The following is a 24489-nucleotide window of genomic DNA, read 5'->3' as shown; positions in this document are numbered from 1 at the left end:
AAAACCTGCTTGAAAATTTGGCAGTTTGACGTTGTCTCAAATGTCATATTTCAGCGCTGATTTGCTCATTTTAGTTTCTTCTGCGCCAGAGACGAGAGCGGCCTACCAGTAAAACTGTGCTTCGTATTGTCTGAGGTAGCGTTTACTGTCTAGTATCATATGTCCAAAAGGTTTTAGCTTCAGCTGTACTCTTTCCTCTAGAGTTTTACTTGCCTGTTTAAATCTGCAGCAACCAACAGGAGAGGAATTAAAGAAATTAAACGTTGCCCCACAGAGACAGTGATTAATATTTTGTCCCGATATGGAATTAAACGTGTCAAGTTGAGACAAGACTTGACACTTCATTTTCCTGTAACCGCTTCATGATAAATGTAAGGATGACAAAAGTAAGGAGAACTGATAACATCTTTTACTGTGACGTGAGTGTTACAGGACGGGTTGAACTGGAGATGTGTTGGTTTTGGTTAGTACGAGTTTTTAACTTTAAATTTACATTTGAACTGGTTAACCAGCTAGGCAAAAGAGGTTACAATGCTTTTCTTGTAAGAGCTGCAAGCGTATGTAAAAATGAAAAAGGGCTATGTCAGCTTTACCTAGACAAACATGAAAGAAGATCTCCAGCAACAGCAGCGCCAGGTGCCTTCTGTTTAGTGTGAGCCTTCAAATTATAACAGTTCACTGAAACTAAATGATTTAAACCGTCTCTGTGGTCCAACAGAGGAGCGCTGCAGCACAATGTGTGACCACGGGGACATCTTTATTTTATATTACCTCATAATTCAGCCATTTCACTGCGTAATGGAGGCTGAATAGCAGTGAAGGGAATTCTCTTGTATAGCAGCCTGGAGGGTAAACTACGCGTTTGTTGAAGAAAAAAGAAGAACTGGTAAATGACAAGGATGTTCCTTGTCTGGCAGTGACAGGTAAAGTCTGCAAAGACTCGTGCTGTGTAGTTAAACAGGTGCTGACGAGCTTTGGCAGGATGCAGCACGAGGTCTGTTACACTCTGCTGCCTCCCCTCCCCCACATCATCCTTCTGCACTCTATCCCCGGTATATTTATGTTGGGCTTTACACCAAGTATATTCTCCAGTGCCTTGTTAAGTTGGGGATGCACAATATACAAAAGTGCGCATGTGTCCCTGGTGTCAGGTGCTGCTGATTCGGGTAGCAATGAAGAGATAATGCCCAGCTAATGCCAGTTTAAGACTCCAGTATGTCAAACTGATCCCTTGGCATCAGTGTGCGAGTGGCGGGGGGCCAGAACAAGCCCACAGTGAGGACGGCCCCGTTATGGATAGGCTGCTGGTAACAGCTGTTACCAAGACAAGAAGCTAAATATTTTCCGCACCAAACGCAGAGCCAAATACAAATTCAGCAGCCAAATTTAGTTGCCATACTTTTTATACCTCAGGTCAACTGTACAAATCAAAGTTCATAAAATACAAATACATATTAGTATGTGTTAACTGCTGCTGTGTGAATGACTATTTACTGTTCTGTTACTTTTAAGTTGACTTTTTAAGCTCTGAAAATGAAAGTGATTTCTCAGGTCTTATGGTTGCTTCTATATACACAACAGAAATATTCCTTCTGACACATGTATTACAATAAGTCTAGACGCTTCAGTACCTTGAGGTCCTTGTTGAGGCCGATTATAGCAGTTGGAGTGAAGGCCAGTGACAGGAAGTGGGAGAGGGGGAACCAGAACCAGAACTGGGTGAAGACCAGAAGGCCAACAACCGATGGCATGTGAGTGTGACCTGTCCTGGACTGCAGAGAGATGGTCACGTTACGTCCACCTGGACAACAGAGAGCAGGACGATTAGAGAGGGTTTCAGAATTATGGAAAAGATCTATATGATGTTGGTCAATCAGCACATGAAACTCCACAGTGACCCTACATTTCATACTGTCATATTTCATAAATCCAACTTAGAATTTATACAAAATGATATGCAATGCTGGTGCCCAACTAAGATGGTGATCAAAATAGATTATACACATTGCAAGACATGAAGAAGTCTTAGTGGAGCTCAGCAACTGTAAAATTTGCCACAGTCCTGTTTAAAGAAGCCACGAAGGAGTGTTACCTCTTTGACACAACAGATTTGCTTGGAGGGAAGTTTGACAAATTGTATGTGGTTTTGTATAAAATGTGAATCAGGTAAGCGCTGGAAATGGACATGTATGTTCAGAAGACCAGGGCAGCGCTCTTTCTTTGATGTGACACTTATCACTGATTGTGAAACAAACTGTTTTTTTTTTTTTTAAAGAATAGTCCGATGAGGGATTTGGAGGTTAATGAGAGTGCAGACCAGGATGGGCACCACCCTGTTAAGGTTCACTTTTAGCTTCAACCTGTCTGATCCCAAGGCAGGGTTTAAATTTCAGACACATGCTGGAAAGCCAATTAAACCCAGGAATGCATTGTCTGCAGCATCCTGCATTTAAATATAAAAAACAGGCTCCATTCCTTATCATTAGATTTGAGCTACACAGGAGATTAGGAAGCGATTTACACCAGAAGAGGTGCGTCAGCTGTCCCAAAAATAACAGATGCCTTTCACAGCGGAGGTGAAGAAGTTACAGATGATTTAGAGCTCCTTTTCAGCTTGATTTTTTACACAAGGGACTAAATCTGTTTTTAATCCATTTTTAACTAGACACTGGTCAAGATGTTCTTTTATCTCCTGCAGACAAACACTATTCACCATAGGGCACAGTAAACATGGTCCTCTTATGGTTAGAATAACAAAAAATACCAGTTTATTAGGTAAGCCTAACTAAAATGAATGCAGTCTATGATATAATAGTCCTGTATTAAATTCTATCATGAACGTTTTTATGTTAAATTCTTGTTGAAAGGCCTTTAGAGAGGTGTCAACTGTATGGTCATTTTCAAGAGTCTCAATTTGTGGTATTGTATTATAGTATACGGTAACGTGTTTCTAATGTTATGTCCACTATTTACATCAGTGAGAGTAAACTAAATTAGTTTTAAGTGTACCCAGTAAGCTACCCACTGCATGTCCTCTTCGTGCAACACACAGTAAAGAGAAATTTCAAGAAAAAAGAGTTTGCTTTTATCGCTTATCATTGAAAAATAACAGGGAGCCTTTGGGATAACTGCAACCGGATACAAATCTTAGATTAGGATTTAGTTAATAATTTTTCTTTTGAAGCAGTACAAAAGATTAACGGACCTCCCTTGGTCTTTCTGGGACAAACAGAAGGGAGGAACAGCAAAAGGGAAGACAGAGGGAGGAGGAGGAGGAAGAGATGACAGGGGGTAACTATGACAAATCTGCCATTTCTTTAGGGATGAAAAGAAAGATTTTCCTTTAAAAGGAGTGGGCTACTAGGGAGTAGCCCTTCCAACTAAAAATGAAATCAGCCTAAACAATACCAGTTAAATCATTTGGCGTTGTCTTGCTTTGAACCCACTCTTTTCTGAGGTCACCGACATGATTTAATAATCGGCCCTTATCTTGACATCTGAACCAGAGTTGAAACCATTCCAGTCCCACAAATTGAACGCTGGCCAGAATGAGTCATGAGGTCTGCACACTGGACTACAACTGGGCGTTTAAGAGTCTCTTAAAAGCCTGAGAAGAGGTTGAGAGCACTTGACTAGCGGGTTCCCCCCACCCACTGTTTTTGCCAACTCTTAGTTTGGTGGGCCAATTTTCATTCCAAGCAGTTGGTGAGGGAGGCATGGGGATAGTAGTGATTCCTCAACGGTGTAATGTGACTACATAAACAACCAGCCTGCTTGTTTTGTTGGTTTGAAAAGATGAAACAACAGGGCATGTTTTATTAAATGAATTAGAGAGAAAACACTAATCAAAGCTAATTAATGGACTGAATCAATTAGTGAAGGAAAGTCTGTAAATGGACAAATAATGGTGAGAGAGAGAGATGGATACAGAGCGTGTGAGAGAACGAGCAAAGAGACTGACATTTCCTAAGTAATGAGCACCAGAGATCATGAAACTGCACTCTAATGGCTTCCGCCCATCAAATTAAATACAATTACCTCTGCACCTCAAATGCTCCAAACCCCCTACAAGAACCAGAATACTAAAACATTCACGCTGCACGAGCTTGAGCATGTCTGACATTCAAACAGGAGTGGTGAGTTTCCTGCTCGCCAGTATTTAAACTGTAAGGTACACACTGAACTGTACTGAAAACATGGGTAAGCACTAAGAGCTGGAGTTTGGCATGGAGAGCAGGCGGGAGAGCTGGGAGTGTGTCTACAGTCTGAAAAATGACACCGGTGGTCAGGGTTTGTCTGGATGGTCTCACGCAGGGTTATCTTGGCATGTTGGCCTCAGTTTATTGCGGTTAATGTGCCTGATTTGATATGTGATTGAAGTCCTGCCTGTCATCAAGATGGCTAATCTGCTCAGAAGAAAATAACCATCAGATTGTACAGCAGGAGGGGTGGAGATGATCGAGAGGCAATGTTATGAGTGATGAAAAACATTCATAAGTCACAACATTTCAAAAACACATTTGCTGCACTTATCCTTTCAAGTAATACTGCAAATACTTGACACAGGTATTTGAAAGCCTATCAGCTGTTGCAATTTACTCAAAGTTGCAACACCTGATAGCGTATTTAGACAGCAGTGTGTAAACAGTGCTGGTTTCTTTCTGGCTTAGCACACGGGGTCTTATGTTGGTGCTAGAAAATGGGTTTCTGCTCCTGCCCGCATTGAAAGTTTGTGTATACATGAGAATATGGGTGTGCTCTCGGTGTATGTGAGCCTGTAGCGCTCCATGTGATGATGTGCAGCTCTCTGGGACCCCACACACACACACAAACACACCCTGCATGCTTGTGTCCACAAACACCCGCACAGACACACAAACACAGAGACTATCAGACAAATAGTAATCACCAGGGGGAGACCAGCAGGCCATATGGCTGAGAGCTGAGGTACGACCACCAGGCGCTAATGCACCTTAGCATGATCTGTTCCAGAGACACAGTGCACGGGTGGTCAGCCAAAGAACGTTACTCTGTTTGCTTGAGCGTAAAGGTCCTCAATGACATACACACACACACACACACACACACACACACACACACACACACACACACACACACACACACACACACACACACACACACACAGATAAACCAGTTCACTTGTTTTACTGTGTAATTAAGAATTTGGGCCTTTTTGTATCCCCTTGAGATGTGAAGGCTCAGGGCCAGGCAGGACCACATACCACTTTGATCTCTTTGCTCTGTCACAGACGATGATAAAACTGAGCCTACTGACAAGACCCAACTGGTATCTTTCCGCTTATCAGACCATATTTCCAACTACCAGCCTGTAGTACAAAGGTAAATGTGTCTTGTGCACTTCTGTTCGAAGACTAACCTGCATCGAGGATTCCCTGGGCCAGGATGGCGCCAAACTTGGCCATGACGTCATCATGCTTGTCGTTGATCACTTTTGCATAAAGCTGCCTGAACTGATTCACCTATAATAATGAGGGGAGGAGGAACATGTCAATGCACAGCCCTTAGTTTCTGGTGTGACTGACCAAAACATTTTATTTTTGTGATGATGTTCTGGATCAACAACAGGCTCCTTTCTTTAAATTGGAGAATCAAGTGAGCAATAAGGACTGGAATTTTGTTTTTCTAAAAATCAAGGTAACATTTTGAAAATAAAATTTTTAAATACATCACAAAAAAGCAAGGTTGGCTGCAAACTACTGACATTCAATCTAAAAAAACAGACTTTAAACCTAGGCTCCGGGGAACACTATGCACTTTCTAGTAAACCTAGCTTTTTTTAAACATGCATGCTTTTATCATGCTTTAAAATACTCAAAAGATAAAATAAAAGCAGAAGACATACATTTAAATTTACAATGAAATTTGTCATATTTGCATACTATCAGGAGAACTATCAGGAGGGTATTCATGTACCATTATCATGCCCATGAAACTTTGAGTAAACACTGTGCTGGGTAGATATCAGTCAATTGGGCCTAGAGATCTAAGACTGCTGCCTAAAGCCGTGAAACAGAGGTGGAAATTACAAAGACTGGGGCTTTGAAATAAACAGTCCAATATAGTGCAATATCTCCCATGTTCCACAGTTTGAAAAAAAAGGTGTGTCTTGCACAATCCTGCATACTGCCTCGCGCTTAAAGGACTGTGCCTGTGCAGATGAGGCATCTTGGAAAATGTGTCTGGCATATCTTAGCCTGTCTATGACAGAGTATGAGACGCTGCAAGGGTGAGTGCGTGCGATAACTAACATGCTACCAAGACAAAAAACAGGGTAGTATTGGTTTGCACCTTTTTCACAAACTGGGAGATGTTCAGAAGGAGATTCTACTGTTTGATAAGTTAACACTAAACTAAATCTTTGATCAAATCTGTTACCACTGCTGGCTATAAATAAAATTTCATTATGATTACGGAGAAGCAATGAAACAGGCTTAACCAACAAAACAGAAATATTTCACACATACCTTGGGACAGGTGACTTCAGTCTGTTGGATCATGATGAGGGCAGATGCAATGAGGGCACCCTGTCGCACATAATTTACTGGGTCATTGGTCATGGGCTCCAGCAGATTGATGGCCTCCTGAGGAAAGAAAGGCAAAACACAAAAATTGGTAATGTTACTTAAAATTAAGGGTACATTAAGTTAATTTTTTAAAATGATAACAAGGGGATTGTAAATAATCCAAATGCACAACCAAATTGGGTAGTAAAGATTGGTTGCTCATACAAAAGTAATCCGGATTGGAAAAAATTAACAACACACTCACAAAAGAAGCTAATAATTGAATCAACTGATTTTCCTGTGTATGTATTTCAAAAAAGGAAAAAGGCCTAGCTCCTTGAAGGTGCAGCGGATAAAATAATCAATCTTTGTGGACTGCGCACAGTACTCTCTGCTGTGTTTATTTGGCATCTTTGAATCTCTGAAAATTAAGACAAAAAAAAAAAAAAAAAAGGAGCTATACACGTGGCACAAGTTTTCAGATTCTAAGACTTTCACAGTAATTTTACATTGGCCAGGACTACATTACTTCTGAATTTACTCTAGACAAAGATCTAGAGTACTTGCAGACCTGAAGTGCCACGCTACAAACTATGTCATCTGAAAACCTGCTTGAGAGCAAACAGACACATATTATCTAAATATAAAGGAAAGCATATTTTATCAATGGATCAGTTGGAAAATCTTTTGTGAGGAAAAATAAGTCATTGATGATCATCCTCTGAATATTGTCACAAAGAGACAGTGTAAGAAATGGCACATAGGGCTGTCTTCTGTAGTTTAGTCTATAGCATAGAATGATGTCTCATGTACAAGCCCTCCACAGCCAAACCAAAGTTTCAGAACTTGCTTCCAGGCTGAAAACCATCATTTGGTTGCTAAAGGCTAAAGGCAAAATGGCTCCATATTTTTATGTTGTAAATTGGGAGTCATAGAAGTAATCCCCATATTTCAGAGGTGAAAAGAGGATATAATGAATAGTTAATTTGTTTTTGTGTCTCACAAACACAATGAAGAGGAAATGAAACAGTTGGCTAAGAAGCAAGGGGCTCAGCTAAAAACTCAAACGACAATGATTGGCTAATAACATTTTTTAGCATGTGCTTGCGAAGTTATTTATTTTAACATTACAAAATAAAGAATACAGAACCTATGTTAAATCTGTTGTACTCCTGTAGTAATGGTAGTGGTGAAATCTGTTTATTTATTGATTACTTATGCATTTCATAATTTGTCGCTCCCAACAGAGCAGATCAGTGCAACAGAGGCACCTGTTTGGTTACATACAGGAAAGGGATTATCAACAGAGGCAACCAGACCATGCAAATTAATGACATTAGTGTCATCCATATCTGGTTGCCTGGGACAACAGTAACAATAACTACGACAAGCTCTGCCTTCTTTGGTTTCCTCACATGATCGCTGTGATTGAAGGAGTGAGTGAGGACCACCTACTCTTCTCCCTTATATTTCTGCTCTTTCCTCTGTTCTTGCTGAGCAGTAATGGCTGTAACACACACCACCAGACTCAGAGGGAGGCGTTAGCTCCGCAGAGGAAAGAGAAACAAACTAGGATGATGACAGTGGAGGTAAAATAAACCATGTTTCATCAGTGCTCTTGGCTCAGCTGGCAGAGAAATCCGCATACTGGGATGATAAGTCAGAGCGTAAAGCCAACACCAGTCGACCACATCCTGTTCCTGATAGGTTGTCAGAGGGTTTAATTAAGGGTATTTACTGTCAGGCCCAATCAGCAAAGCAGGTCGACACAAATTGTGGTTGCTTAAGATTCTCTTAATCCATGTAAAGTTCTGGAGTGTTTTCTACAGACTTCAGTTTAGCACTGCTAAAAACTGGCTAGAGGCCTGTGTAAATAAATGGAACAGTACAGAACACACTTTACTATAAGATCATTTCAATTTTAATACATATTTTACAGTATCACATGACCGTGTACTAAAACACTGAAATAGTTCTTGTGGGTCTGCTTGGTGTTTAAGATTCAATTTACACACATATTTCTTGGTGAACAAATGTTTCCATCCAATTCACCAAACAAGCTAACTGTGTTTAAGATTTTCATTATGACACAAAACCAGCATGACAAACTGACTACAGCAAAGGCCAAAACAGCTTTACTGTGCACTTTCCTTTTATGTATACAACAGATGGGGAACACCAGTCCAGTAAAAATATCCAAAGCCCAAGGTGTATAAATGATGGCAAAGGAATATGCTCCCTCTAAATAGGTGACCCACTTCTCTTGCCACGACATCATTACTCTTTCTAAGGACCCTAATGTGCTCGAGGTCTTATTCCGAAAAAACCCAGCAGTGGAGCTTTGGAGCTGATGAGCTCTGTAGCATGCCTTTGTCTGATCCGGTCTAAAACATTCACTCTGGTGCTCCAAGGCTCAGGGTGCAATGAGCCATGACTCTACTTGGGCTATGCCACCTGAGACTGATCAGCCCACATTGTTAGACAACTCAGGAACTGGCAGCACCCTCGACTTCTGTCTTCTTCACTCTCCTTTTTGGACTCCAATGAACCAAAACACAACAACAAGATACAGGCTGGTGACCTTCCACAATTTATGAGTTCCCCTGTGCAAATTACTGCAAATGTCTATAGATTATAAGAATAATAATTGCTTATTTTACATTGTAGTTACTATATACATTAATCAAGATGCCCACTGAAGCACTTAATGAAACTGTGGGTTGCAAAATTGCCTTTGAGGTAGGTCAGCTTCAAAAGAAGACGATAACCCTGTAGGATCATCTGGCGATAATTACAACTTGTGTCCAAGTCACAGTCTTGCACAAAAGTTTTGGTAAGGCATCATTTGCTCTGATTGCATTGTTAAATCTGAGATAAGCCTTACAGAGGAGCTGCTTTAAGGAAAACCATTTGTTCAGAATAGGTAATCTTTGCATCAGTGACGCACATATTGTGCCAAGAGACAAAGAAAGCAAACAGGATAAATGAGGACAGCAGGGCAAATGTTGCTTTTGCAGTTTAAAAAATGCTATCTTAGCTTTTCTGGTACATAGCCTTAGGAGGAATATTAATTCCACTTAGGAACACTGACTCAACCAGGAGCCACGAGTATAATTCTGTGCCGACATCTCATTAAATAAGAACTCATTATTTACATCTTGGACCTGAGATTACAACCAAGATCAGGCTTGAGTCTATTAGTGTGGTAGTGTTCATACAGTTCACACCCTGGGTATCATGTGTTTAAAGAGAACAGGAATATCACTGACATCACAAATTCTCAAATAGTGGCCAGGTCTTTATGTCCCTCAACTAGAGAACCACTATTTTATTTGAAATAGGCTATTATTATAGAAAGGCTAATAACTGTATACTGCCTTTCTTTGTGTTATATCAGTGTGAAGCTGCTGATTGATGGCAGAGTTAACATTAAAAGATCAGCATCAATTGTGGGGGGAGGGGGGGTCCCAGTGCTTTTACTGTGAGACACTACAACATTAACTTGAAATAAAGGCAGCTCAACACCATGAGTGAGAAAGGTAAGGTAAGGTAAGGTAAGGTAACTGCTTTCTAAATTAAAACGGACGAGGAAGGGGATTACGAAGGAGGCACTCACCTTGTTGCCAGTCCCAGCACAGCAGATGCCCAGAGCCATGGCAGCCCCACAGCGAACATGAGGGTTGTAGCTCTCTGACAAGAGAGACACCACGCTGGGACACTGCTCTGGGGTCCTGAAGAGAGACAGAGAAAGAAAGACTTAAGGCTTAGGGAATTGAGAAAAAAAAGGACAAGAGCATGGGCTTCATCTTACCCAATGTGATCACTATATAAACTAAAGATACAGCCAGCACTGACACAGAAACTTCTTTTCTATCAAAATGTTAATGCAGTTTGCAGGTTAAATATTTTGATTTATTACAACTTTTGTTTTGTTCTGTGTTGTTGGCACAATATGAGGATGCTTTTCTAAACTATGATCATTTCATTGTGCCCACAGGAATATGAACGTTATAAGCTTAGGTGATGGATGAGGTGATTTGTTCCATATAACGTAAAAATGCTTTGGGGGGTTTTGTGTGAAAGAGCTACATGAGCCATCATTATAATTATCTTGTTGTAATGATGTTGGGGATAGCTTGTTTGTGTCTTCTTTGAAAAGGCTTAGATTTGTATCAATAGGGTGCTAATTTGTACAACATGGCACAACGGGCCAAAAACTAAATGCCAATAAAGCATTAATTTTAATGCCGCAGCTGCGTTCATCCCCGTATCTACGGGCTCACTATTATTCTTGCTGTATTCAGCGAGGTCCATATGTTATCCATGTCAAAGAAGAACTGTATGAGACAGAGTTAGAAACTTAACAGTTTCTGAGACCGAACTAGACAAAGTGTAGAGAAAAGAGAGAGTAAAACAACAGTGAAAATTTGTGGTAAGAAATGCAGCGCTTTGATTTATGTCTCTGAAAATTCTCCACGTCCTTATGCCTTTTCTCCCAGTGGTGCTTTTGTGGAATAAAGAGAAGAGAAATCATAAAGCCAAACCATTTAAGCCAAATCTTTGGCTCAAAATATAATTGCTGTGGCTCTCTCATTTCTTTTCACCTCTCGTGTAGAAAACGTTTCCATGCCGAATGAGGTGAGCATTAAGAACAGCAATTAAAATGTGCAAAGAAGAGGTCTACACTTATCTTTTTAATTGCTTAATACAGAAAACAACTTATCATTCAGTTGAAATAGTCAAGATAATGGGATTATAATAGTGGGAAAAAAACACTTTACTGGAAAACAGATGAGTCTAACATTCACAAAACACAATTCCAATTCATGTCCTGTTGATTACATACCAACATGACAAAAGTATTAAGAGTCAAAGGGTTATCAAGAGAAAAAACATCTTCACATTTAAACTGCCCCGTTTATTTTTTTTTTTTGCTCTCCAGTCACGAGATACTCTTCAATCAGTAAATGAGAGATACCGTCACAGCAAGTTAGGTTAAGCCTTGTCATATCATGTTTGATGAACATGCCAAGAACCCATGAGGTGATATCGTCATTTTAAAAAAAATGATTAACAACATGAGTCATTTCAGGATAACCCCACTGCAATATGTTTTGTGTTGTGGTTGATCCTGTGTTGGTAGTTATAGAGCTATTTGATTTGATTTGAAAGCAAAGAAAAAAAAAAACAAACAGGTATGTGGTTGAAGTAATCCGTTTTATAACCAAGAATGTTATCTGACAATTTGCTTGTGAAAGGCGGTGCTGATAGCTGATAACAGCACTGCCTGGGCCTGACAGACGACCTGATTTTTGAGATTACTCAGAACCTTTGAATTTCACAGAAAAGTTTGATCGGCCTCAAAATGGTGAATCACTTGAGTTGTAATTGCAAGTTGTTCAAAAACAAGAAAACAAAAGAACAAAGTCGACCCATTTAGAATTTGTAGGTCCAGTTAAGAAGCCTGAATCATAATCTCTGGTCTCCTTTGTCTCAGTGTCACTAAAACACATTACACCAACTGTCCAAAAAACACTTTACTGCAACTGAAAAGGCTGCGCTTAAACCACAGCTTTTAAAATGGTGGGTTTAAGTTTGTATTAGAAAATAAATAAAAAAAATACTTAGTATTAGTACTTATTACTATTAGCAGTGGTAACAATTATTATTATTATTATTACTGCCAATCTATAATAAAAAAGGAAAGTGGCCAAGAAAGTGGTATAGAAATAGTATAGAAAGTGGCCAAGATGTTCAAATCATTCTCTCTATATTGAACTTAAGAGACAGCTGCCTAAATGTGCATAATGTCCAAGAAGAGGAACTGACATTACTAGCATTTGAGTTAACCTTCTGTCTAATCTGAACCAATAAATATCATTTAAAAAGACCTGAAAATAAATGACGTATGTAAGTAGGTATAAGCTCTCCTATGTTTTGTATTTAGACTTGTGGCTCAATATACTTGCATGCTCTCAAAGCATAATCTCAACTGGCCTGTTTGGAATTAGAAGCTCGGATCAACTACTATGTGAGGATTTAACGAGATCACAAATGGCCATCACTGGGGGATCTAGACTGCCTTTCAATTTCACCTACACAGATAGAGTTTATTCTATTCTGGTAGTCAGATGATTCCCTTCAATCTAAATCTGCTGACAACATTGTAAGGTCCTCTGAGACAAACTGGTGATTTTTGAGTTGGCACTGTTAATTCTCCAATCCCTGCCTTTGCAGAAAAGCATGCTGTCTGTAGCCATTATACATATAGATAAAAAAACGCAAAGGCCACCAAAAGTTAAAGAGCTTTTGATGCACTGAGGCAAACTTTGTGATAAATCAGTAGGGGACTACAGCGGCTTGAAACACAACTTAAGAACAACTGCAGCATAACTTCTTGTGGCTTTTCCAAATAGTTAAGTCTAAAGCCTTTTCACCTTTTTCAAAGTAAAGGATAGACTAAATGAAAGAATTCAAAAAAAAAACAAAAAAAACAATGATGTCTGGATTTCAAGCTAAACTTAAATGTCCTCTTAATGTGTTATGGACTTAAAATACTCAGAATGAATTGAAATACATTTGAAAAAAGTGAAAGATAAGAAGACAAACAAATAATTAAATATATTTATCTATGACAGTGGTTAAATGTAACTGGGAAACTAGGAAAGGCTTGAAAACACATTCAGCTGGCTTTAGACGTCGGAATGAAACAAAATCCCAAATTTTCATCATCAAGCCTCATCCATCCTGACCTGGACATAATGAACCATTCAGCAGTGCAGAGTGGTGCTGCTGATCTCAAAGACCCTTATATGAAGGCTTTATTGATCATATGTACCAAAGTAGAAATATTGCTGCTACTTAAAAGTTACAAAAATGCACAAAGCTTTTGCTTGACTGACTAATGTACTCTAGGACCATATGCTCATATCTCACATGTATTATGAGTGACAGAGGCTGATACAGGTTCAACCTCCCCAAGGAAACAACACACAAATTGAAAGGTCAGCGAAAGACGTAAGAATATAGCTTAGCTAAACAAATTATAGATGCTTTTTTGCCACATGAAATGTGAGTGTGGCAGTTATTTATGTGCTCTCACTGTAAGAGAGCAGATCTGATTAGCTCACTTCCCGTATGATACAACCAGTCACCCAAACAAGTCATGACAGAACCTGGACAATGTTGATATTACTCAAATTAAGAAGCTGTGTGGTTTTTACAGTTGACCCTTATGGACAATTAAAAATCTAACAGTGTAAAGGGGAAAAAAGGAAGAAAAAAGCTACAAGGAATATAAACTCAGTCATCATAAAAGGAAAAAGGGGGTGAGTATATTTTTGAAGTAATAAGCAAAGCAGTTGGCAAAATTATAAAAATTATCTGCTATGACATTTACAGTGTATCAGATAAAAGAACAAAGGAACAATATTACATGGACAAGGTTAAATGGCAGGTTTTTACCAAGGTTAAAAACTGTCTTAAAATCAAATGTAGGGAAAAAAAGAATTTCTCAAATTTGCAGATTTGCAGAACAACACATTAGCACAATACAAAATAAAACTGAGAATAATAAGAATCTCACAAGAACAAGAAATTCTTTTGCAGAGAAATCAGAAAGAGACAGCAGATATTGGGTAAGTGACCTCAGATTTTTCCTGTAAATCAAAGTGGGTCTACTCAGAGTCTGGTTGTTAGCACCAGCTGGCACAAATCAGAAATGCACTCGCTTTCTTCTGACAAACATTCGAGTTTTAACAGCACTCCTGGTACAGAAGATATTAAACTCAATCCATTTGGAAAGGGTGACCAAACAAAACCCATATTGGACAGTACCGCATGGGGATATTAGCAATGTAAAGTGAATTAAGAAACGTGTTTCAGCTAAAACATTTGGTCTTTGGAAAGTTCTTTAAGTATACTCAGATCCAAGTGGGGGGGTGGTTACTGGCTGTATTTCTCACATTTTCTTGTTAGAATCACTCAACATCATCTGGTTACTGTAAACTCCTGAGATCGTTTATTTCTAGGTCTTTTAATGTCTTTCATCTGCTTTTAAAATTAAAACAATGAGTGCACACATAGAATACACATTTTGATTTGTTAGGGCAAAAAGATCAAAGTCAAAAAACAAATATGGTCTAAATTTCAAACTTAAACATCTGAAGGAAATAAGGATTGTATTTAAATGAATTTTGCGGCCTGAAAATGTGAGCTCATCGAGGACAACATGGGAAAGCTACAGTGTACAAGCAACTCACCAACACACCGTTGGTTGCTCCCCCGTACACCACTACTACCTCCCCCACCACTGCTTGCTTCGAAAGGAGGAGAGAACAAAAAGTGACAAATATAAACAGTGGGGCGGCTATGTTGAAGGAAATTACCTCCCAGAACCACTGGCATGCTGCCAGCACGAAGACATTCATCTGTTTTGTACAGAGCCTGACTCATGGGCATGACGGAGAGGAGGGAGGGGAGAGTGAGAGAGCGAACAAGACGGCAGAGAGTGTGCGAGCTGATCACAGGCTGTGAACACGAGGCAGTGACTGGGACTGGGAGAGAGGCAGGCGAGCCACAACATCTGAAAGTTTTAAACCTGTGATCGCGGTAGGTGATGCGAAGCAAGACTGGGGGTTCCTCCAACATGCGGAAGCAAAACAAATTCCACATCATGGACTGCTTGAGACACAGACAGATTTAGGTTTTGCTGCTGGGGGAGGGCATTCTCTGTCACATTCTTATTCAGGGAGGGTGGAAATATAAAGATGAGATAGTTTAATATCTCTTTTAACATCTCCTAAGTGGTGTACAAAGACCGAAATGCATTGGGTGCTTGGCTACAGTGTTTTCCAGAACAAAACGCTGCGTTAGTGATTATGAAAGTTACAAAAGCAGCGGCTTGGAAAACACTTTAAGAGACATCAAAGAACAACTACCTTCATGTGCAGGTAAGAAACTTTTACAAAATCACAATGATGCTTATTGTCAGTGTGTTTCATTTTTTAATTGATCAAATGTGATATTGTGAAATCCATTCCACATCCAAAAGGTGTATATATCTTTGTACACGTGCAAATTTAGACTGTAGACACTGAGACAAGTCATGTACCTTTCATCTAAAAGCTAATACAGGTTTTTAAGTCCTCATATAACCCAACCTCTGTTTTAAACCTTTGACATGTTTTTTAACCTTTCATATATTAGTTTCATAATTAATATCAACTATTGAATAAGACAACAGAGTTGGAAAAAGCATGTAAGTTATTATACCCCATATATTTTCCAACTTGGTAAATTTCTTTGCCGTAATGTGGAAACAGTAATAATAACCACACAGGAAAGACTCTCTTCATTTGTCACCCTAAATATCTCTCATTATTATGCCATCATTCAGACAAATTAAAGCAAATGGGTAACAAGGTATTGATGTTCCCCTAACAGAGTGGTTTGTTCTTTTAAGAGGATGCATTGGATGACAGAGTTTCAGCTGCCTGGGAAAATGAGGACCCCTGCTAACATTTCACTGCGGAAGTACTGATCGTGTTGGGATTACTGCCAGCATTGGAGTTTAGTGTTGGAACTTTTTTTTTTCAGTGGATCCTCTACTGATCGTCAGCTATTCTTTTTGGTTTGTACACTGCACAAGGGATGACGCACCCTATTTACTGACCCTGAGCTGTCCCGCCCTACCCTCTGCCCTCGCCCGTGGGACCCAGTGACCATGCTGACCGAGTGTCCAACACCAGAAAGATCAGAGCCCCGACCCACGCTCAGGCCTGCTGTATCCTCTGCCGCACCATGTCTCAGGCAGTCGCGGCTCCACTCGAGACTAACAGCTCATGGCCAGGAGAAGAGTCTGGGGTTCAGCTGAAATGGGCGGCCCTGCTTATTGTCATGGTGATCATCCCCACTATCGGAGGAAACATTCTGGTCATTCTTGCTGTGTCCCTTGAGAGGAAGCTGCAGAATGCCACCAACTATTTTCTGATGTCCCTTGCTGTGGCTGACCTGCTGGTGGGACTCCTAGTGATGCCCATTGCCCTCGTCACTGTTCTCTACAGTAAGTTCAGCATGGAGCCTTGTGTTTGAAAACCTGATATTATCTCTTATCTTTGAAATAAACCTGTACAGTACAAAAACAATAAAAACATGACTCTACCGATAGAAAAATGTCCTGAACAGTTCCCTGGCACCACTCTGATAAAATGTTAAACCAAATGATGAACATTACCTTGATACCTCTCTATTTTTTAACTGTTTTTAATGCCTACAGGCTGATTGGTTCTAAACAGCCTTGGATAAAAGACCTATGAAACACAGCAAACTATTATTAATAAATGTTCAGGGGAACAACATTTTAAAGTGAGCGTGTGTCTGTAGGATGGGACAAAACCAGCTGCGGACAATTTTCAATTTTCCTTTTCGTTGGAAAATTTAATTTTAATTCTTATGACCTATAATAATCTACCAAGAAGAACAAACCAGCATACTTACGGGTAGCAAAGGAGGATAAAAATAGTTTGTGAGCAACAACAGATACAATCGCAACTATTTCTAAACAAATTATTCTAGATGAAATATAACGAGAGGGAGTGGGCAACAAACACTCTACTTCCTCTGGCAGTGCATGGCTTGGATTGAACTACTGGTCAAGGGAGATCATTACGCAAAGAAAAACATGCAAATGGTGACCTTATTTAAATTCCAGTGACAGTGCTGTTTAAATACAGCTGCAGAGGAAATTATTTACATTCCTATTGTCTATGTTTTTAAACCACAACAAAATACAGAGCTATAGCCAAGCATTAATACCCCAGTAATTCAAATGGAGGCTAATGAGCCAGATCATAATTACATCTCACACACATTCAAGCAGAGAATAATGTGACAATGGGCTATTTGTAGTCTTGACTCCCTAAAATTATACGTTTTCCACGAGAACTGGATGTGCTAAACTGAAAGGCCTGCACAAGTCAATTCGGTCACAGGTGCAGCCTTCCTCTACCTTATCTTAATGCACAAACTACATACGCAAGACCCGTGCAATTAATCTATCACACCTATACCTCTGATAAATCTGCCCATCTACATGCTGCCCAAAAGCTGGCAGGGTTTTACATTAAATAGTGATTATTTTTAACCTTTAACCCTAACGTTTTATGACTGTTGCAGTTTAAAAATTTTTTGTCCACTTCAATTGAGGAGGCTGAGAAACCTGAGAGACAAAAACGTGCCTAGTATATCATCAGAAGAAAAATGGAAAAAAAAAAGGGTAAGAATTTCAACTTGACCCTTAGATTGAGAACCAACGCAGTGAAGTGTAAAAGCACTCATGTGTACCCAATTGCATTTCTCTGTGAAAAGTATGAGATTACAGCTTCATTTAAAATACACCAGTTTCATCTTTGGTGTTGGTAAAATGGCAACATGAAATGTCTGAATTTGGTAAAAACTGAAAAGTTTGAAAATGGTTGATTTCTCTTACATGTAATAATTGGAAAAAATATATATACTATCACAGCTAATGACATTAAATATAATCTTTCATAGATTAGTTTTCTCTTTATTACAGCAATAATTCTCTCTGCTAAAATGTTGCATTTGGAAAAAAATAAAATCTTGGAAATATATTCTTGGCAAATATTTTTTTCCACACTCAAGCAGCTGTCATTACTCTCCTTTTTAGGGAGATGAAGCTCAGTGCTGAGGTGAGAAAGGAGAGGTCACGGGGACATAAACATGCACAAAGTGTTTGTGTGAAATGCTGGTGTGAAGCATAGCAGGTCTATCAACAGAGTGGACAGGCAAACTGCGAGATGGAGGATTGGTTCCTCATGAGAAGCATGCAGTAATGCAGTATAGGACAGGGTACGTGTGTCTATAGTTAACCAGCAGAACATAACTGAGGCATAAAACACTCCCCAATTCCCAGAACTACCATGAGGCTGGCAGAAATAAAGGTCTCTAGATAAATGGTGAAGGTTATTATGGGAGAGTATACAAGGTAATAATAAAAAAAAAGCTTAAACTTAAACCTGAAAAGCCGAGACAAGAATGTGACTGGATTATAGTTGCACCTGTGAGCAGTGCCCGTCACTTTCCACATCTGTGGGACAGATGAATTCAATGCGTACAGGCAACACCTTAAAAGAAATGTCAGGTCTGATGTTTAAAAGGAGAGCTGTGTGACATATAGCACTGCGTGACAGAAAACTATCAAGAAAATTTTTTTGAAAGGACTCATTATTTGGTTTTCCTTCCTAAAGTGTCGCACCTGCAAGGCATCGCCTCACAACTTATTACACTGCCAAATGAGTCAAAGTTTTCCCCTCTACTTATTATTTAACATAACAATTAAATATTAACTTTCTGTATCTCTCTAATCACTTCTCTCTTATTTAAAGTGGGTCAGAGGGTTTTTTGTACTGTGAAATGTACTCTGTCTTTATATGAGTTGATTTGTTAATTAAACACAATATATCAGAACAAAAATACTACAAAAAGAAAACCACAGCATACAGACATTTCTGGGATGATAAGAAATGGGACATTTTATCCTTCTAAACTTGTTAGGCATGACTAAAAAAAAATAAAAATTGAAATAATGGTAATGATAAGTTTTGTAATTCTTACACAAGTAACCAGAAAGCGCTGGACGTCCAACATTCCAAGAAGTATTTTAAAAAGGCTGGCAGTTGGTTGAACAAGGACATTTTCAAAGGTAAACCATAAAAACAATAGTAAAACTGTGTTGTTATTTTTCTTTCCTCACTGCAGGTTCTCAAATACAAAATGTAAACACAAATATATGTTCCTTTAAAAAGCTACATGGTTTATTGAATTAGGGAATTATTGAATTAGGGATGCAACTAAACACACAACTAAACAGGTAGAGGGTTAGGGTCTACTATGAGAACAAGTGAAGTATCTGTCAACAAATTAGCCAACCAGATGAAACCTAATCAAATGACTCAAAAATTCCACAGAGTGTGACAAGAAAGTGGTGCAAGGAAAAGAAGGGGAGGGTGGCAAAACAAAAGAAAATTATGTAAAGGAATATTTCCAACAAAAGTCTTTTGCAATGTTAATGGGTGACGGGACAAAAGCCAGAACAATTACTTGCCAATTTTACGCCTGGAACAGAAAATAAACACTACTGTTCAGCATAGTCTCCAGCACATCTACATAAAGAGCTTTTAGCTCCATAAACAGTCAGTGAACCCTCCTTTTTCCAGTAAAGTCATTCCTCACAGAGATAAACAAACACCAATCTTTTGCATGAGTGCTACTTCTAATCTCTTGCCATTGTGGCACATTTCCAATAACTGGCAGTGTGCAAAGCTCAAGTTCTTTTTGGAATGAAAATGGGTTATACATTGTAGTTATACATTATAGGAGTTCCTAATTGTAGAGACACTAAAACCTCCAAGACAACAGTTTACTGTCTAACTGGATTAATTTGTTTCTCATCTTCTCTTTAGACTCTGACTGGCCTCTTCCGGAGTTCCTCTGCCCCATTTGGCTCTTCCTTGATGTGCTGTTTTCTACCGCATCCATCATGCACCTATGCGCCATTTCACTGGATCGCTACGTTGCCATCAAGAAGCCAATCCAACACAGCCAGTACAAATCCAGAGCCAAAGCAATCGTGAAGATTGCATTGGTGTGGCTCATATCCATTTGTAAGCACATTAATTCAGATTTCCTAAACTTTCCTTAACACACATTTTACATTTCTCTCTGGCAGTCCTTACTTTGATTAAGTTATTTCTCAGGAAAAGTCTTATTTCTAGAGTATTTGGAGGATGCAGTAAAAGGAGATACTACATAAACAGCAACGTGTCAGCTACAATGCATATGGGAATTGGGATGGGTGAAGGGCATTGGTCACAGTGAATCCTACAGTTGTTACTGATGGGGACAACCCAGGCAATTTTCATGAGAGACTGGAGTTTGTCCAAAGGCCAATGTAACTTGTCCATCCAAACCAAACTGCACTAGTTTAGTGCAAAAACACTAAACACTGAACAGTTTGTTACCAATCAGTGCAATATGGTTAGAGCCTGAGAAAAGCACCATGTAAGTGAGGAGCTCAACAGAAATAGCTAAAATGTTTGGCTGTTGTGTATTTCTGGCTCAATCTACGTGGCCTAAAAAGGTGTAGGAATAGGGTCGTTTGAAAAGAAGAGGGAATTTTAAAGAACCACCTGTAAAACCTGAAGGGCCACAGCCTTGCACAGACGATGAAATGTGTCACTTTGTTGTTTTGAGAATTGAAGTTTCAAGAATAGAAAGAAGGGCTGATTCTTACTTAGTAGTCCTTGCCAGTAGAAAACTGATTGGTCGGTTTTAAGAAGCATCTTTGTGCATTTATCCACCGCCTTATATGAGTGCTGAGGTTCATAACTCAAGATCGGCTAATCATTTTAACTTTCCAGCAAGAAACTAAAGAGGAAATTTGGACAATTTCTGCTTACATTACTGCTTAGTGCTCAGTGCCCAGGCCGCTAAAAACACAGCCCATTTGGCTGTAGGGGTTGGTTTCATATGAGCTTCATTTCATGAGCAAAACCAGAGGATCAGACGGAATGAAAGAAGGAGCACTTAACAATGAGGACAACAGAAGAGCTTTAAGCCTGACTGTATACAGTTGATTGGTTTAAGAGGCATCACGGTAGGCCTAGGGTGATTACTTGATTTTAAGTAACAAAAAGGAATACCTGCAAGAGGAACTTGCTTTGTTATTCCCTACACTATCCTTTCATTAAACATGAACCAATTTTCAATTACTGCTACTACCATACTTACGAAATGAAAAATTAAACTCAGGAACATCTTTCCTGAGTTGAAAAAACACTACTGTAGCTAGTGTTGAAACATTAAAAGCTAAATAATTAAAATGTTTGTAGCTCATTAGCAATTCATCAGCATTATAAGAAACATAATTTTCAATGTCTGCAAATACTAACTGTTGTTGTCATTTTCCAGGTATTGCAATCCCGATACCAATTAAGGGGCTAAAGAACTATCCTCTTCCCAACAACGTCACCTTCAACAGTAATCACACATGCCTGCTGAAAACAGACACCTTCCGGGAATTTATCATGTTTGGCTCCTTGGCAGCATTCTTCATCCCTCTGACCATCATGATGGTCATCTACCTGCTTACTGTCCAGGTGTTGCGCAAAAAGGTTTATTTGCTCAGGTCAAAGGTGACTCAGCGCTTCAGCTACCCGACAGTCTCCACAGTTTTTCAGAAGGAACACGGTGTGACCTCACCTCAAGCTGAGCAACTGAACATGCTGGACAGCAGACTTCCCAGGATGCAAGAAAAACCAAACGCAGGCACAACAAACTCACCTACAGGAGGAGAAATATCCTTTCGCAGAATGTCAACAATGGGGAAGAAATCAATGCAAACTCTGAGCAATGAGCAGCGCGCCTCAAAGGTGCTGGGCATTGTCTTCCTTCTGTTCGTAGTAATGTGGTGCCCTTTTTTCATTACTAACATCACCTCTGTGTTATGCACCAGCTGTGACATTAACGTAATCACCCGCCTCATGGAGATCTTTGTTTGGGTTGGTTATGTGTCATCAGGTATCAACCCATTGGTCTACACCCTATTCAACAAAACTTTCAGGGAGGCGTTCACACGTTACATCACTTGTGATTACAAAAACTGTGCTAGCCATGGGCCAGGAAGCCACCCAAGGGCCTCAAATGCAGATCGGACCCTTACACGGATTTCATTCAGATCTTCCATGGCAGAAAACTCTAAACTGTTCATGAAACGTGGAATGAAAAATGGCATTGGAGCAGTGAGCTACCAAAGTCCACTAAGGTGCCGGCAAGCACCTGTACAATCATCCAGTGGTGTTGTGTTAGACACAATTCTTCTGACTGAAAATGAAGATGGTAAGCAGGAGGAACATGTTAGCTGTGTGTAGAGCTACTTGAAAAGATTATAATTAAATATAGGGAGCACTTGAAGAGGATCAGATTAATGGTGCAAACATCTTTTTTATCTCTTTAAGGACAAAATGCTAGCCCCACCATCAAAATTCAAAATGCATGATTGGAACCTGCTGCTGCACTCGATTTGATCAATAAATCACTTAAGGCCTGGATTTGTGGTACATTACACAACAACACAACAAAATCTAACCTGTTGGTATCTAATGCTGCTGATGTTTAATTCAGAAATATTTTATAACCAAACCAAAACAAGGCAATCTTTTCAACTATGTCATTTTGGACAAACACACAAAGTCCTACTTTTCCTCCATAAGCCAACCCCCTCCATTAGATTTATGAATACATATGGTCTAAATATTATTCAGCAGGTGACAGGGCACATTAACACTCTGAAATCTTAAAGTAAGACAATTTATAGAGAACACAAACAGAGTCAAAAGGTCAAAACTCAGCAACGTTCTGGCCACTAGGCAAAAATGTGAGGACTGAAGACATGACAACCTTGAAACTCTATGAAGGCAGTATTCAATATATTCCTATGCTGATCCTTTTAACTTGGGCTATCTAAATATGCTGTAAACCATCTCAGACCACATGCTTCTATTTCAAGACAACCACACCTCTGCCTTTCAAATCTCTTCTGTAACAGACACACAGAATGCATTGCACTCTTGAAATGATACTTATTGTATTTGCTGGACCTTTGGGAAATGCTCTTGTATGTGTACTGCAGCCTGATGTTTTTTGACATGTTTAAAGGTTCCCAAATTAAATACTGTATATAAGAAAGAACAAAATCCAAAATGATAGGAAACCTAAATGTGTTGAATAAAATATTTTCTGTGTTGCTGAACTGAAGGAAATGTGTACCAATTTTGAGTATCCGTGTTCTTTATCAATGTTGTCAACGTCTATATTCTTGTACTATTTTAATTTTATCAGCAAGACTCAACATACCATACACAACTTTTCTTCAAACTATAAACTCCATCAGAGGTTATTTAATAAAAAAGACTATTGTAACAATTCCAGGGGCCTGCATATTTAAATGGACAAATAAGAAAACCTAAGCACTGTGTATTCAGCAGCAATTTCTCCTCTCCCTTAATGCCTGATAATGTCTGATTGTAGCTTTTTTTTTTTAAAGCAAGAATACTGCAGGTCTCCAAATACATATTAACCTAAACAGCCTTAACAAAATATACTGTAAACTAAGTGTCTGATCAAAGGTGCAAGAAATATGAGATTTGGATAGGGCTCCCTGAGCTTGGTATACAAGTGTGGAGTGTGTCATTGTTTTATTTTTGTTTTGACCAAGTCTCTCATTGTTAAAACTGTTGATTTAGTAAGAAAATCAGAAATGTAAGACATTTAAACTTGGAGGTGTCCTGCTTTTGTGCAAGTGTGAATGTTGGGGGAGTGGAGTTATCCTTGAGCCATTAGGGTGGGAAGCTGGAGAGTAGGAGGCCAAACTGAATTGTTCTGGTTCAGAAGTCTTTCTAAACACAGCGAAGATTTACACAAGGTTTATCTAGCGGCCAATTGATCACACAGAATATCACATAGCCTTTTTTGGGCTTAAAAATGTACACCAAGATATCTGTGCACTGGCTAGGCTCTCTGTTTAGCACTGCTCTGGTCTCTGATGGCTAAATCCCTATAAATAGCCTGGAAGAAAATGTGTAAGTGACAATGACAAGAACGTTCAGCCTTCTCTGACAGAGGGATACCTACCATGAAGACCAGGAAGTTATTCTAAATTCTAGACAACAGTGAATCTATATTCTCACACCAAGGAGCAGGAGTTAATGTCTAAGCTGATTTCATCAGCAGTACAAAACTAAAAATTAGGGCAAACCAGAGCAAAAGAAACTAAAATAAACAAAAACAAAAAAAAAGCTTGATCTTTAAAATAAGATAAAAACAGGACTGAAATGGTCCTGACTGCAGTGCTGTGTCTACATTG

At 39.2% G+C, this 24489-nt stretch overlaps 2 protein-coding genes across 3 annotated transcripts in view; one reads left to right on the top strand and one right to left on the bottom strand.

Moving 5' to 3' along the window:
- psmd1 (proteasome 26S subunit, non-ATPase 1) overlaps nt 1-24489 on the bottom strand; it is a 41243-nt gene that overhangs the window by 7331 nt on the left and 9423 nt on the right. The window contains exons 17-20 of the mRNA XM_041039870.1: nt 10162-10276; nt 6507-6623; nt 5399-5501; nt 1632-1801 (exon numbers count right to left, since the gene is read on the bottom strand). Of these exons, the coding sequence (XP_040895804.1) occupies nt 1632-1801; nt 5399-5501; nt 6507-6623; nt 10162-10276 (505 nt within the window). The remainder of the gene's footprint in view (nt 1-1631; nt 1802-5398; nt 5502-6506; nt 6624-10161; nt 10277-24489) is intronic.
- On the top strand, nt 14995-23848 carry htr2b (5-hydroxytryptamine (serotonin) receptor 2B, G protein-coupled). 2 transcript variants are annotated; one of them, XM_041039872.1, is made up of 4 exons: nt 14995-15496; nt 16009-16608; nt 20030-20230; nt 21537-23848. In XM_041039872.1, the coding sequence occupies exons 2-4, from the start codon at nt 16347-16349 to the stop codon at nt 22493-22495; spliced, it is 1422 nt and encodes a 473-aa protein (XP_040895806.1). In that variant the 5' UTR covers nt 14995-15496; nt 16009-16346; the 3' UTR covers nt 22496-23848. The 2 variants fall into 2 exon arrangements, with proteins under 2 accessions (XP_040895806.1, XP_040895805.1); XM_041039871.1 differs by having other exon boundaries at nt 15990-16608.

This window comes from Toxotes jaculatrix, chromosome 6 (assembly GCF_017976425.1).
Source record: "Toxotes jaculatrix isolate fToxJac2 chromosome 6, fToxJac2.pri, whole genome shotgun sequence".
Taxonomy (NCBI): Eukaryota; Metazoa; Chordata; class Actinopteri; family Toxotidae; genus Toxotes; species Toxotes jaculatrix.
This window is presented reverse-complemented; position numbering and strand designations above follow the sequence as displayed.